At 41.3% G+C, this 16,475-nt stretch overlaps 2 protein-coding genes across 2 annotated transcripts in view; one reads left to right on the top strand and one right to left on the bottom strand.

Annotated features, from left to right (window-relative positions):
• The window catches only part of LOC134209514 (trichohyalin-like), a 37,098-nt gene extending 24,142 nt beyond the window's left edge, over nt 1–12,956 (bottom strand). Inside the window, exons 1-2 of the mRNA XM_062685515.1 lie at nt 12,551–12,956; nt 98–374 (exon numbers count right to left, since the gene is read on the bottom strand). Of these exons, the coding sequence (XP_062541499.1) occupies nt 98–374; nt 12,551–12,850 (577 nt within the window). The 5' untranslated portion in view covers nt 12,851–12,956. The remainder of the gene's footprint in view (nt 1–97; nt 375–12,550) is intronic.
• A 78-nt stretch (nt 12,957–13,034) lies between these two features.
• LOC134209579 (protein chibby homolog 1) lies at nt 13,035–13,777 on the top strand. The gene is made up of 2 exons (XM_062685603.1): nt 13,035–13,120; nt 13,242–13,777. Exon 2 carries the CDS (start codon nt 13,397–13,399, stop codon nt 13,760–13,762), a length of 366 nt encoding a protein of 121 aa, XP_062541587.1. The 5' UTR covers nt 13,035–13,120; nt 13,242–13,396; the 3' UTR covers nt 13,763–13,777.
• The last annotated feature ends 2,698 nt before the right edge of the window (nt 13,778–16,475 follow it).

The raw sequence follows: 16,475 nt of genomic DNA, 5'->3' as shown, positions 1-16,475 counted from the left end.
CCCCGTGTAAAAAAATGGGTGTATTCAACTTCAGAAGTCCATCAGATGAAAGTTGGTATATTTTCCCTACATAGAAGCAGATTAAAATAGCACATACCGGAAAAATCCCGCTCGACGGTGCGCAATCGCTCCTGTTCCGCGGCGCTGGCTACCTGCAGGCGTTTGTTTTCCTCCGTCCGTTCGGCGAGCTTCGTCCGGAGCGAAATCAAATTCTGCTCCAACAGCTGCAGAGCCGCCGTGTACTGCTGTTTCAGATTTTGGATCCGGTTGTCACCGGGTTGCCGCAACTGCCGCCGGTACTCGCCTATTTCCAGCTCGAGAATTTGGATGGTCTTCTGAGAGCTCTTCCAGAGGCTTTCCAATGTTTTCTTTTCCTGTTGAAGGGGGGGAAAATAACGCGAGTTGAAAAAAATATGCCGAAATTTGCGGCGTGGCTACTTTTCTCGGAACGATAACAACAGATACGTCTAGTCTAGTCAGATCGGGAAAAAGCGAAGCTTGACGAGTGCTATTCAGAGGAGTGGTACTCGAGTTTTGAATCATTGGATATAATATACGAAATAAGAACGGCTTTGGCAGAGAGCCCTTGTTGATTATCGAATGGAAATCTGAATTAATAAACGATAATCTAAATTGATGAGACTCAATCATTCATCCAAATAGTAAAAACGTCTCGACACTAAAAAATAATTAGGATTAGTTTAAATATTGAAACAATAGTAGTGAAAGTGGCTATTAATCGACAGATCTATCAGTAATTCACACTGAAGTCAACGAACTCCAAAAGTCCCATCGTTTGATTTTCATTGACTCAATTTTCATTGTCTCAATATAACGAGCATATGTGGGGTGCCCTAAGACACAAGGGGTTCCAAAGAAAATCATCGTCCTCATCGAGGCATAGTACGTGTCAGATCGCAGCTGTGGAGAATGTTGAAAGCTTCCAATATCTTGGTAGCCAAGCGGTACCAAGATCCTCATAGGCACACGGATCAAGAGTGCCAAAGACTAAAAGCCTAATTTTTCACTCTAACCTCCGATCCGAAAATTGCCTAGACCGGCATCGGGAATCAAACCCAGCCACCCACAGCATGGTCTTGCTTTATAGCCGCGCGTCTTACCGCTAGGCTAAGGAGGTCCACCTTGGTCTAGCGATGCTAAATATAACTTTGACCCTGTTGATCTTTTGCCGACATTTGTATACCAATGGAAAGCTAGACAAATAACTCTTTTACTAGCGAATAAATTATATTGATTTCGTCAATATAGGTAATTTTAATGACAATTTCCAAAATTTAACATTTTTGGACTTAATAATTTTGTGGTTCGGTTGTGGGCACCCTAGAAAACTCGGCTAAAACGAGGATAGAAAGAAAACCACATGAATTCAAAGAAAAGGAATAATTCAAGACAAAATTTTCAAAACGACTTATCTGCTTTTGTAAACAAAGATTCAAACGACGATTTGACGAATCTGATAACTCTCCCACGCAAACCAACACCACCAATAGGTAGGTGAAGGTTTCCGCTACCTGTTGATGGTGTTGGTTTGCGTGGGAGAGCTACCAGATTCGTCAAATCGTCATTTGAATCTTTGTTTACAAAAGCAGATAAGTCGTTTTGAAAATTTTGTCTTGAATTTATCATTCTATTAGCCACAAAAAACTCAGATCAATCCACCTAGCAGTGATAATGCCTTTCTCATGCATTAGGAAGGATATTGAAAACAATCACATAGGAAAAGTCTAAAATTACAGTTTAGGTAAATGGATTTATTTTTTCCCATTTATCTACATTCATTGCATTCATGAACTTCTTGTATCCTTAGTATACATTAAGGTCACTCCTGACGGAATCCAAGTTTAAAAGTGCTCGCGTTTTCGGGGGCACACCACTCGATTCAGAGGCGGCGCACAACTGTCATTTTTGTTGATTTAGCTTTGCTGCGTCGCAGCATGCGTGAAATAATAAAAATGACAGTTGTGCGTTGCTTCCGTATCGAGTGGTGTGCCCCCGAAAACGCGAGCACTTTTAAACTTGGATTGCGTCAGGAGTGACCTTAAATTAAGTTAAGAATCGAAGTAGTCGCGCGGTATGAACGGACACGAACAATTTCCGTCCGTCATTTTTTTTTCTCGTGGAAGTGATTTTTTTTTTTTCAATAGGCGTATTTGGAGTTTCCGGCACATTGAAATTGACGATCGTTTGTCGATCTACAGCAGCCAAACAAAAACTCTCCAGATCTTCGTTGTACGTTTCAAGATTTCTGATAATAAACTGAATGCTTGCGCATCAGAGATCAAGGCGAGTGCTTATCTGAAGAGAACAACTCTGTCAAGAATAACGGTCGAGCTGGATAAATTGAAATCGTTTGGAGGTAGGACGAAAAGGATTGAAACTATTTTTAAGAAACGAAGGCATCAAAATTACTCCGACACGTGTCAAATGCAGCCCGAAAACCAGTCGCCGTCGCCGTTTTCTCTCGGAACTGTCGACGACGGGTGGTGCTTTTCGCAGATAGCTAGTAGGTTGGTTTCCAGATATAATTCTACTGGATCTGGTATGTATGGAACGCAAAATTGCATATTACGGAAAAGGTAAGCAAAAGTAATTGCGTTTTTACAATGTTATCATCACTATGATAACATCAAGCTGTCTTTTTGTACATATTTTGTCACTTCTTTTATTGATCAAATTAACCAACAACAATGATGACAGTTATTGTTTTGAATGGTTTCTGCATTATTTTTATTAAATGTAATTGTTACAAAAATATTATTTGCTTTACCCTCGGTCAAGGGGTAAGATAGGTCAGTGTCGTTTTTGAGTAGCGTATATAATTTAACGCAGAGATCGTCACCCGATTGGAGGATAACTTTTCATTTTGGTAAAGTATGGCAAAGTTAAATATTTTTTAGCTATGTTTTTATGCGAAAAACACTCCCTACAAAACGTGTAATCTCGTTGAGCAATGTAAAATTTGCCTTTTAAAGTGATAAAATGCAACCATCAGCTTTTCACCTTTATATGAAGAGGTTGCGACATGCACTTCGTCTCCGCATAGAGCTTGATATATTTATTAAATATATTGATATATATTATTTCAGCGGAACTGGTTGAACAAATATATTTCAACATGATTTGAGAGTGAGAGTTTCCTTTTATTTCTCATGTTAATCTACTAGTGTTAATGCACACATAATCATTAGCATTTGCATATTAAACATAAACAGTAAGGTGTCCCAAAATTGGACCAAGTCTGGGATTTTGGGGGCTCAACCTTCAAATGAAAGCTTAGGGTATAACAAAAGAAAAATTGTTCTACGACAACTCTGGGAAATGACGTTTAGGGGTGGCCCCGACGCGTTTTATGAAAAAAGTGCATTTTTTATAGGTAACATCGAAAATACCGGTATATCGGAAAGAAATTCGATGAAACCCATCCATTTTATATTTTTTACATTTAACTTAGGGTCTATACTTTATGGTAAAACTTTGATACCGCATGTTTTAGGTCTATATATTTTTCACTGATGCTTTTAATGCCCAAAAATGATGAATTTTTCTTAATATTTTTTTATTAATGCATCCAAAACGGGTATCCATCATAATGCTTTCAAAACTAGATATACATAGAAAGGTGGGGAATTTTATAACGAATATTTTGCTAAAAATAGCAACCTTCTATCTCTATCCGTTTAAAAGTTATTCACGATTTACTGCAGCTTGGAAAAAGACTTTTTGAAATTTCGGATCATAATACCTGGATCATGTTTAAGTAAAGAAACGCCTACTTTTCCATACCAACCAAATGAGTGCTTTAATAACCAATATAGCATTCATATGAGTTGCATAAAATTGATTTTAATACTTATTTGAGTGTTATAATGGAAACCCAACGATGGACCAGCAGTAACATGACTGACTACAAATTGTTCAGTTAGTCTGGGTGAGTGCTCAAATAGATTGATGAATATGGTTTCAAAACTACCCATAGGTAGGTTCAGCTATCGTTTCATGGTTTGATGAGCTGTGCAATGTTTCACGATAACATGGAAATTAATTGTTTTCTGACCAACTTGATTTTTTAACCAGCACGATCATGTGAAGTTAATCCGGCTGGATCATTTTGGTCCTTTTATTTGAAGGTTGAGCCCCCAAAATCCCAGACTTTGTCCAATTTTGGGACACCCTAATAAACAGTGAATAATATGCTTTCGTCTGTAGGTTTCACGAAGAATATCGAGCCTAATCTTTTTTTTTTTCTATTTATTTTTTTCATATTACAGAAAATTGATTCAATTTTAAGCTAAAATTTTCCTTTATCGATCCAATTGAATTATTCACCATCAACTAAGTAGGATAAATTTTTAAACTGCTTTAAGATATTCTTTATTATTTATTTAATTGAATAATTTATTATGAAGTAAGTTTGATAAATTACATTCATTATTTAATGTTCAATATCACACCTGGAAGTTAATGTGGGGCATTCGCTGTTTTTCATACAGGATGGTCATGTTTGGTGACCGGGGTGTCGATTTCTAGCGATTGGATTGGGGACGTCCGACCCTAGGATGACTTAGGTTTCCAGTTGAAGATGGTTTTTGTATGCATCTTTACTCAGGGGGCGCGTTTCGGTTGGAGGTATATGGAGTATATTGTATGGAGCTCCATATAAAGGTGGTGGTTTTGTAGTTGTTTCCAACTGAGACGTGCCTTTTCAGTGAGCGTGCATGCAGGGAACCACCATTGATTGAGGGTTTGGATCGTTCGGGGCCGGGATGCCGAATGTGTCCTTAGTCTGGTCGCTGGAGGTCGAGATTTTGGTCCTCAGACGTGGCATTTTTGAGTGGTATTACCAATTATACAACAGCTGCCCTTGCGAGAAAGCTGTCCCATAACCAGCTAATAACGGTGGCATATGAGTCAATTCCCCGTATCCATCGAATCCTACTTTAGCAATACTTCACATCTTTTCTCTCTACTCAACTATGTGTATCGAAATTGAACAACAGTCGATCGCGTTTGAATCACAAACATGTGCTTCTGCCTGTCGTATTGAGGCGGGTTTGCTTCTGCTACGACAATAGAGGCTTGTTTGCAGCCGTTTGATCATTTATTCATCCACTTAGAATTCATTTGTTGATCAAAATCATTCTTTTTGCTCTTTTTTCGTTTCAGAGAGCGAGCAAAGGCGCTTAAACCTAGGCTATTAGCCAGGGCAAGGCTAATACCTTCGCCCCATCCGAGGAAAATCATCGGCAAGGATAATGGAGTGACATAAATTTCTTAGCAATGTCACTCCCAACGTATTTCCACAAATTTTGTATCATTTGCTTATAAGGATACTCCTAAACCACATACCCTACCCACCATCCAATTCCTTGACATCTATGAGGGCGTCGGTGAGTCGCTGGCCTCTCTTTAGGTAGATGTCATATCATCATTTCCTTCCCTTTCCTAGTAACGGAGAAGATGGGCGTGGCCGGCAATGATAGCTTTCATGTTTTATCATTTTGGACCCCCAATTGGATTTCCATTGAATCCCAAATGGAAATCCATAAGCAATTGGGGTAAGAAAGGTAAAAAATATACATGACAACTATCAGTATGCAATCTACGAATTACTCCGTTACAACGCAACGCAACGCAACGCTTAGTATACATTAAATTAAGTTTAATTTAAGTTTAGTTAAAGATGATAATGTTAAGATGGGGGCCCTCCTTAGCCGTGCGTGCGGTAAGACGCGCGGCTACAAAGCAAGACCATGCTGAGGGTGGCTGGGTTCGATTCCCGGTGCCGGTCTAGGCAATTTTCGTATTGGAAATTGTCTCGACTTCCCTGGGTATAAAAGTATTATCGTGCTAGCCTCATGATATACGAATGCAAAAATGGTAACCTGGCTTAGAAACCTTGCCGTTAATAACTGTGGAAGTGCTTAATGAACACTAAGCTGCGAGGCGGCTCTGTCCCAGTGTGGGGATGTAATGCCAATAAGAAGAAGAAGAAGTGTTAAGATACCACAGAACATCTAGTCTAAGAGATGAATGCATGTATTACATAATTAGCTAAAAAAAATTAGATAAAAAATAGCAAACAAAATTATTTTTTCAAAAAAATCATATTAATTCACCTAGTAGCGATGATGCCTTTCTGGTGCATTATAAAATGTATTGAAAAAAATCACATTAGAAAGGAAAAAAAAAACCTGATTAGTCCACCGGTGATGGTGCCTTTCTCGTTTTTCAAAAGGGTCAAGAAATACACAGATAGAAAAAGTTGTTGAAATTTACACGAAAGTAATGCGCATAAAGGGAATGCCAAAAAGCGCGTAAATTTAAACGATATTATCATCTGAATGTATCACCCAACCAGGGGATGGCAGATTTTAATACATTTCTGCATGAGAACCTTACAGAAACTGTATAATAATTGGGCATATACAATTCTGTAAGCTTTTTATACAAATATTGTATTAAATTAATACAGATTTGTATTATTTTAATACAATATTTGTATAAAAAGCTTACAGAATTGTATATGCCCAGATTTTATACAACAATTGTCAGATTTGTTTTGCACACCCAATTTGTATTACATTATGTCACTTTGGGGGGGGGGGGGTGGGTCGGCGGGGTTTTCCTTAACGTAGTTGGCTACACGTTCGCCTTTCAAGCGAATGGTCATAGGTTCGATTCCCAGCCCCTCCACCAAAACCCTCGTCAGTCGCCGGATGCACAGCCTATGCGGTGGCGTATTGGGGTGCACGCCTCACCGTCATGGCTGTCTGATGACGACTAACAACTTGTTCTTCTCGGAGGCATTCCTCCAACGTTACCCGGATAAATGGCAACCGGACAATGCAACGATCATTGGATACACGACATGGACAAACGGACACAATGGACTCAAAAAGAGATGGACTGGTAACGATAACAATGGTGAATAATGGAAAAAATCTAAAAATAGATTCTGTGTGGATTCTCGCTGCAGAATACCACAGTAGATCTAGGCACAGTAGCGGTCAAGTAACACAAAGTGCCTATCAAAATAAAAAAATAAGGGTATAAAAAAAATTATGTCACTTTTTATACGAATAAGTGTCATAATGCTATGTAAATTGCATACATTTAGGGCGAACTTGTTAGTAAAGAATAAATAAAGCTTCCAATGAATAATTAAACTTGTTATTGGAATTATTTCGCAATTAAAAAAAAATGGTCCGTATCCGCATAACTAGAAAACGGATGGATGTACTTTATTCATTCCTTCAGAAATGTTCATTAATGTTTCCGACGGGTTTATATGGCCTTTACTACCGTGAATCACATATTTGTCCCATATAAATAGGAAACCCAGCAAAGATAGGACAGACATGCGGCAGATTAGGTTGAGAAAATCGTGAAAAACTACAATTAGGATTTTTAAGGACATTTTGCTGGGTCTCCAGTAGCCTTGCGAGCGAAGGCGTAGGATTACCAATCCGGAGATAGCGAGTTCGGTTCTCGGTCCGGTCTAGGATGTGTTCGGGTGGGAAACATTCTCGACTCCCAGAATCGCCTACTATGCAGGACAGCGTCTGCTGGGTCAACTAGTTTCTCATAAACAGCATTCGAAAATACTTTAACTTAAAACTTTAAAATACTTTTGAATTACTCTATGAATTTCTTCAGAAAATATTTAAGTAATTCCTTCGAGAATATCTTCTGGAAGCCCATCGTGAAATCAACAGTTCACACAGAAGATTGTACAGTGATTCAACCAGAGTTACCTTTTCGAATTTCTTCCGAGCTTTCGTCAACAACTCTTTCAGATTTTTTTTAGTATTACTCAAGAAATTCCATTTAGAAATGAATTAGTAATTTTTATTTGCGTAGCATTCTTTCGCAAATAATGTCAGACAACTTCTACAAGACTCACATGTTTCATGAAATCTTTCAAGAACTCTTTCAAATATTCCCACAATAAATCCATCGTGAATTCCGTCTGGAGGAATATTCCGAACGAAATCTTGGAGAAACTTTCGGACGAAATCATGTAGGAACTTTCGGACGAAGTCTTGTAGGAACTTCCGGGTTGAATCCTGATTGAACTTCCAGACGAAATCGCGGAGGGTCTTTCGTACAAAATCCTGAAGGAACTTCCGGAAAAATTCCTAGAGGAACTTCCGGACCAAAATAGGGAGGAACTACCGGACGAAATCCTGGAGGAACTCCCAGAAGAAATCCTGAAGGAACTCGCGGAAGAAATCCTGGAGAAACTCGCGGAAGAAATCCTGAATGAACTTTCGGCCGAAATCCTGGAGAAACTTCCGAACGAAATCTTGGAGAAACTTTCTGACGAAATCATGGAGGAACTTCCGGACGAAATCTTGGAGGAACTTCCGGGTGACATCGCGAAGGATCTTTAGTACAAAATCCTGGAGGAACTTCCGGAAAAACTCCTAGAGGAACTTCCGGACCAAATTATGGAGGAACTACCCGACGAAATCCTGGAGGAACTCCCAGAAGAAATCCTGAAGGAACTTCCGGCCGACATCCTGGAGAAACTTCTGAAATCTTGGAGATACTTTCGGACGAAACACTGAAGAAACTTCCGAACGAAATCTTGGAGAAACTTTCGGACGAAATCATGGAGGAACTTCCGGACGAAATCTTGGAGGAACTTCCGGGTGAAATCCTGATAGAACTTCCAGACGAAATCGCGGAGGATCTTTCGTACAAAATCCTGGAGGAACTTCCGGAAAAATTCCTAGAGGAACTTCCGGACCAAATTATGGAGGAACTACCGGACGAAATCCTGGAGGAACTCCCAGAAGAAGCTCTGAAGGAACTTCCGGCTGAATTTCTGGAGAAACTTCCGAACGAAATCTTGGAGAAACTTTCAGACGAAATCCTGGACAAACTTTCGGACGAAATCCTGAAGGAACTCCCGGAAGAAATCCTGAAGGAACTTTCGGACGAAATCCTGGAGAAACTTCCGAACGAAATCCTAGAGAACTTTCGGACGAAATCCTGAAGGAACTTCCGGACAAAATCTTGTAAGAACTTCCGAAAGAATAAATAAAGAATCTTCCTGAAGATAAGTATCTTCAGAAGAAATACCTGGAGGAACTACAAGAAGAAATCCTGAATGAACTTCCGGACGAAATCTTGAAGCAACTTCTGGACCAAATCCTGGAGGAACTTTCGGACGAAATCCTGGAAGGACTACCGGAGCAACTTCTGGATGAACTTTCGCAGAAATTTCCGGACGAAATTCTGAGAGTACTTCCGGACGAAATCCTAGAGAATCTCCCGGCCGAAATTCTGGAGAAACCTCCGGACAAAATCCTGGAGGAAATTCTAGAAGAAATCTTGAGAGAACTTCCGAATGATATCCTGGAGGAGCTTTCAGACGACATCCTGAAGGAACATCCGAATATAATTCTGGAGCAGCTTACGGACAAAATCCTAAAGGAACTTCCGGGTGAAATTCTGAAGAAACTTTCGGACAAAATCTTGGAGGAATTTCCGTCAAAATCTTTAAGGAACTTCCAGACGAAATCCTGAAGAAACTCCCGGATGAAATCCTGAAATAACTACTGAATGAAATCCTGGAGGAACTTCCGGACGAAATTCTGAAAAAACTACCGACCGAAATTCTGGAGAAACTTTCGGAAGAAATCCTGGAGGAATTTTCGTCGAAATCTTTAAGGAACTTCCAGACGAAATCCTGGAGGAACTTCCGGATGAAGTCCTGGAGGAACTTTCAGACGAAATCCTTCAGGAACTACCGGAAGAATTTTTGGATGAACTTTCTGACGAATTTTCGGACGAAATCCTGAAGGAACTTCCAGACGAAATCCTGGAGGAGCTCCCGGACGAAATCCTGGAGAATCCTCCGGACAAATTCATGGAGAAACTACTTGACGAAATCCTGGAGGAAACTCCTGACGAAATCCTGAAGAAACTTTCGGACGAAATCTTGAAGGAACATCCGAATGAAATCCTGGAGGAACTTCTGGATGAAATCCTGAAGGAACTTTGGACGAAATCCTGGGGAAACTTCCGGACGAAATCTTGGAGAAACTGCCGGACGAAATCCTGGAGGAACTTCTGGACGAAATCCTAGAGGAACTCTGGACAAAATCCAAAAGGGACTTCTAGAAAAAAAATCCTGGAGGAACTTCCGGACGAAATCCTGAAGAAACTTCCGAACGAAATTCTGAAGGAACTACCGAACGAAATTCTGGAGGAACTTCCGGACGAAATCCTGAAGGAGCTACCGGACGAAATTCTGGAGAAACTTCCGGACGAAGCCCTGGGGGAACTTCCAGACGAAATCCTTCAGGAACTACCAGAAATATTTTGGATGAACTTTCTGAGAAATTTTCGGACGAAATCCTGAAGGAACTTCCAGACGAAATCCTAGAGAAGCTTCCGGACGAAATCCTGGAGAATCCCCCGGACAAAATCATGGAGAAACTTTTTGACGAAATCCTGGCGGAAATTCCTGACGTAATGCTGAAGAAAAGTTCGGACGAAATCCTGAAGGACCATCCGAACGAAATTTTTTCCGCAACTTCACAACCATGGATCTGGAGGAGATTGATTACGAGTGTAGCGCAAATCCTGGTGACCTCGGCAAAATATTCGAGCGAAATTTGGCACATCTGATGTTTGTCCGCGGTGGGCTTTCAAATTTACCCAAAAAATTGTTATTGGACTTCGTTTTAATGGATCCAAATAATTCTTTGAAAACTTTATATTGAAATTTAAAGGGTGAGGAAGATGAATTATTCAACTTCCTATCAGATCATAATGTGAACATTACCATTATAACTGAAACATATTCAAAACTTGGTCTTTTCATCAAAAGAGATCCAAATTATTTTATTTACCGAAATGATCGTCTTGACAGCGCCTGTGGTGGGGTCGCCATTGTCATTAATAGACGTACATAAATTATATTCTTCATTTGGAGCCAAAGTTTTTTAAACCTTGGGAGATTCTGTTGAAACAAATTTTGGACAATTCTCTTTTATTGCTACCTACTTGCTTTTCCAATGCAATGTGCGGCAAAGAAATTTGTTGAGAGCTGATCTTCAAATTCTAACCCGCAACAAATCCAAATTTTTCATAATTGGTGCCAAACACCGTTTATGGAATAATGCTCAAAGCAATTCCAATGGTAAAATTTTATTTGAAGATTGTTCTGCGGGATATTATACTATTCAATATACCAATGGACCAACTTGTTTTTCATCCACTCGAAATCCTTCGACAATTGATTTGGTTTTAACGGATTCAAGTCAGCTGTGAGGCCAATTGGTAACTCATGTGGCAATGTCTAGTTCCGTTACCCCACTTTTGGTACTTACAGCACTGAGTGGGGTTTTGGAGATTTCCCCCAGGCCTGCGGAAATGTTCCCATGTGGGGACATTTGACATAATACAGGCCTTTTCCAAAATGTTCATATTATTTAGTTCACTTTTGTTAAAGTGAACTAAATAAAATTATTGAGAAATACCCCTCTGGGAAGTACCAGAACGAGATTTCTTTTTCATCTTAATTACTTGGACTGATGGAAATCCAACTATGTAATTGTGAAATTTCAATTTTAATCTCATCCAGTGATTTATCATCACTGGGGAGACCTTTCAAGACGACTTTGGACAATCGCTCAGTTTTGTCGTCGTACGTAAAGAATTTATGCCGCTTCTCAGTTAAATACTGAAGAATCATGGGCTAGAGGTAGATTCGATTTGCTCAATTTTGCCATGAATCAAATCGAACTGATGGCTTAGTTGGATAGGAGAAGAATTATTTCCAATGCTAGAGCTCTAAACTGCCGTAATCTGGCAAAGTGACGTATACGCCATTTTCCAAAAATGGTGTTACCGAGTAGTACTCATCGTACTCTTTAACAGAAAAATGGAAAACATGTATGTTGTAAAATGGCGCATACGTCACTTTTTCAGATTACGGCAGTAAAGTCTCCAGCTTCCTTTTATTTTTTTTGCGCTTTGGCAGGACGATCTTGAAACCTTGTTTCTTAGAAGGAAGTTGAGAATTCAGATTCTTCCCCTTCTTCTTGTTTTTGTTAATGTTTGGGCGTTTGGACGTAACCCTCTAAGAGGTTTTTTCCCAGAACGGTGTCCTTGCAGGATTTCCACCGCTTGCCGGAATTTTACTTCCGCAAACGGGTCCAACGTGAAACTAAGGCACGGGTCCAAGCGAAGATCGTAACGGGATCAATTGGTTTAGTTATATTAGCTGAGAAGCACTGTTGGAATTAAAAGTATTAAAAACTTCCTTCAGCAAAAGCACAATGCGGGCTGAATAGAAAATAAACTTTTATCGTTTTTTTTTTGTCTTTATTATCGTGACTTTCAGCCCGAGGCTGGCTCGTCTCGAAACGTTTATCGTCTTTGTACCACAATCTCGAAGATAATCACAAAGTAAAATAGGAACAAGAATTCTGAAAAAGAAATATCATCCATCATTACGAAATCATAGGGTATTAAACGGATTACATAAATTAAACTGAAAATACAATCTTACTTGCAAAGTAATCTCCAATTGGTTCTTCAGATTAGCTATCACTTCATTCGATATTCTGCTGTACTGCTCCGGATCAAAATGTGCCCCACATTTGGCACCACTCTCCTCGTCGGAACCGTCGAACGCTTGATTGTTTTGAATTAATCGTCTCAAATCCGCCCTAATCGTGTTGTGTTCCCGTCGGTAGCACTGAATCTCCCGCTGAATGCTGCGGTACAGCTCATCGATACTGCTAATCGGATCGGTTTCCACTGGGACTGGGTCAGCTTGAGTCACCGCATCATTGGGCCGTAAGGACATCACCAAGATTCGCAAATAAGAGAAACAACACTGCTATCACTGACTGGAGGTAAATGCGACACGGGACAGGGCTACCTGCCAATAATGCCGATTGTTTGTGTTTACAAGGGCCGCCTAGCGCCATAGCAACGGACGTGGTGGCGACGCTTGGTTGGTTACGCTTCGTTGGGTAACACAACAGCACGTGCTTTGTATGCGCACACCCTCGCGCGCCTAGCTGTCCTCTAGCAGCTTGGTTTCGTTCTCATCCTACGTAGTTAGATACACTAGGTAACGAAATTATACAAAATTCTTGTTTTGACATAAATTCTTGTATGATGTAACAAAATTATATGTCAAAAATATGAGATTTATTAGTTTTCAATTTGGACTAAGAGCTTACTTATTTTAGAAGTGCTGTTAACCAGTGTAAACAACCACATCGGCCGGCGTCGCGAACAGTAGAAAGTTATCGTACGTTCGTCAGTCTGCCAACTTTCTCACAGCAGCACAAACATCCTCCCGGCTAGCTGGTCTGCCACCGAAGGAAACCATCGGCCAGACGAAATGCCAATTTTCACGAAAAAGTTTGCACCGAAAGTGGCGCCCCCTCGTACGGCCCGGCTCAACATTGGCTGCCCACCGCAGCAGGAGGATCTGGACGAGTACCGCAACATCCGGCTGAACCTGCTGGACAAGCAGCTGTGCTTCGTCGACGGGGTTTGGATGAGTGCAATCAAAGCCACTGCGGCGGGTTCGGGCGGTTCATCGGCATTACCCGGCACCAACAACGCCATCGACGACCTGCTCCGGATGAAGCGGCGAGTCAAAAGTCTCGAGCAGGAAAATAATCTGTACCAGGTGAAGTTGGACGTGCTGTTGGATCTGCTAACGGAGAATGTGATTGAACTGAGTACAGTGAAGGGTCAATAAATATCTAAATTAAATTATAAATTGAATGCGTTTGTTCCTCATGTTTTCTCTCATACTGAATCGAAATTTCTTGCGTATCATTTATTAAACTTGACGTATTATTCGCGTAATGCTAGATTTTATTTCTGCACGGTAAGGGTCTAAGCCGTTGTCGATCGCCCGTTCACAAAGCCGGCTTGACAACTTTCCACGATCTTATTCATTATTGATGATTAACTACGGAAAATAATGTGATAAATCACTTTGTAGTCGAGATTTAGAATGGTGTTGATGCCTTCGTGTACATGGGGCATATGATTCCTTCCTTTCACTCTTCCGGTTGCTGATCTGTTTCCCAATACAAGACACTGAAGACGGCCTTTACAGCCGAGGTCAAAATACGTGTCCATAAAGATTACAACATGGTCTAAGATTGCAACATGGTCTACCATCTTCATTTTTTCTTCTTTCTTCTTCCTTCTTTGTTCTTCCATCTTTCTGCTTCTTCCTTGCTTTTATCCTTAACCCTTCTTCCTTCTTCATTGGTTCTTTCTTTCTCCTTCTATTATGAGGGTTTCTTAATCAGTATAGCAGACCGCAGGTTTTGTTTTGGTAAGCTTTTAGCTTTAAATTATATTTTATTTGAACGGTTTCTTTACGATCAAATTCATTCTCGTTACTCGCAAGTTTGGTGACCTTCGATATAAAAAATCGTATTGCTACCCAAATTGCCGTTTATTTTCATTTATCTGTGGTTGCTACTCCGTGACAGACCATAATCAGTTAAATTACACAACAAATCATTTGAATGGCTGACTTGGAATAGTCAAACATTCTCACCCAAGGTAAAGGATATAAGTTAGTTGATATCTGAATCTGAATTTATTTTGATAAGTGATGCGAAACCGCCAGTTTCTTCTACACAATGTTTTCAACGCACCAAGTGTCTTGAAAGGAGGCTTCCGAGCCTCTTGAAAGGAGGCTTCCGAGCCTCTTGAAAGGAGGCTTCCGAGCCTCTTGAAAGGAGGCTTCCGAGCCTCTTGAAAGGAGGCTTCCGAGCCTCTTGAAAGGAGGCTTCCGAGCCTCTTGAAAGAAGGCTTCTGAGGCCTCTTGAAAGAGGCTTCTGAGCCTCTTGAAAGAGGCTTCTGAGCCTCTTGAAAGGAGGCTTCTGAGCCTCTTGAAAGGAGGCTTCCTGAGCCTCTTGAAAGGAGGCTTCTGAGCCTCTTGAAAGGAGGCTTCTGAGGCCTCTTGAAAGGAGGCCTGAGCCTCTTGAAAGGAGGCTTCTGAGCCTTTTGAAAGGAGGCTTCCTGAGCCTCTTGAAAGGAGGCTTCTGAGCCTCTTGAAAGGAGGCTTCTGAGCCTCTTGAAAGGAGGCTTCGAGCCTCTTGAAAGGAGGCTTCTGAGCCTCTTGAAAGGAGGCTTCTGAGTCTCTTTAAAGGAGGCCTCTGAGCCTCTTTAAAGGAGGCCTCTGAGCCTCTTGAAAGGAGGCGTCTGAGCCTCTTGAAAGGAGGCGTCTGAGGCCTCTTGAAAGGAGGCGTCTGAGCTCTTGAAAGGAGGCTTCTGAGCCTCTTGAAAGGAGGCTTCTGAGCCTCTTGAAAGGAGGCTTCTGAGCCTCTTGAAAGGAGGCTTCTGAGCCTCTTGAAAGGAGGCTTCTGAGCCTCTTGAAAGGAGGCTTCTGAGCCTCTTGAAAGGAGGCGTCTGAGCCTCTTGAAAGGAGGCTTCTGAGCCTCTTGAAAGGAGGCTTCTGAGCCTCTTGAAAGGAGGCTTCTGAGCCTCTTGAAAGGAGGCTTCTGAGCCTCTTGAAAGGAGGCTTCTGAGCCTCTTGAAAAGAGGTTTCTGAGCCGCTTGGAAGGAGGCTTCTGAGCCTCTTGAAAGAAGGCTTCTGAGTCTCTTGAAAGGAGATTTTTGAGCCTCTTGAAAGGAGGCTTTTGAGCCTCTTGAAATGAGGCTTCTGAGCCTCTTGAAAGGAGGCCTGAGGCCTCTTGAAAGGAGGCTTCTGAGCCTCTTGAAAGGAGTCTTCTGAGCCTCTTGAAAGGAGGCTTCTGAGCCTCTTGAAAGGAGGCTTCTGAGCCTCTTGAAAGGAGGCTTCTGAGCCTCTTGAAAGGAGGCTTCTGAGCCTCTTGAAAGGAGGCTTCTGAGCCTCTTGAAAGGAGGCTTCTGAGCCTCTTGAAAGGAGGCTTCCTGAGCCTCTTGAAAGGAGGCTTCCGTGCCTTTTAAAGGAGGCCTGAGCCTCTTGAAGGAGGAGGCTTCCGAGCCTCTTGAAAGGAGGCTTCCGAGCCTCTTGAAAGGAGGCTTCCGAGCCTCTTGAAAGGAGGCTTCCGAGCCTCTTGAAAGGAGGCTTCCGAGCCTCTTGAAAGGAGGCTTCCGAGCCTCTTGAAAGGAGGCTTCCGAGCCTCTTGAAGGCTCTGTGACTTATATGCTTCATAAACTGCACTGAGCTAAACAGGATTCAAAAGTTTTTGCTTTACTGATCGCCGTGCATATTATGTACAATGTTTCGAATACAATACAAAGTTTTGAAATAAGAATTTTTAAACATTATCAATAAGTTTTTATTGGAATTGTAATACATCCGCCATTATGCATTTTTTATCGAAGCACCCCCGGGAACCAGCGAATGTACTATCAGAAGGACCCGTACCCCAGGTTGAGAACCGCTGCTTTAACCGATAGTTTTTGCAAATTGTAGAGGATCATACTTCTGCCGAACAAAGCGACGCGTAATACACAATATG

This window comes from Armigeres subalbatus, chromosome 1 (genome assembly GCF_024139115.2).
Source record: "Armigeres subalbatus isolate Guangzhou_Male chromosome 1, GZ_Asu_2, whole genome shotgun sequence".
Lineage (NCBI taxonomy): Eukaryota > Metazoa > Arthropoda > Insecta > Diptera > Culicidae > Armigeres > Armigeres subalbatus.
This window is presented reverse-complemented; position numbering and strand designations above follow the sequence as displayed.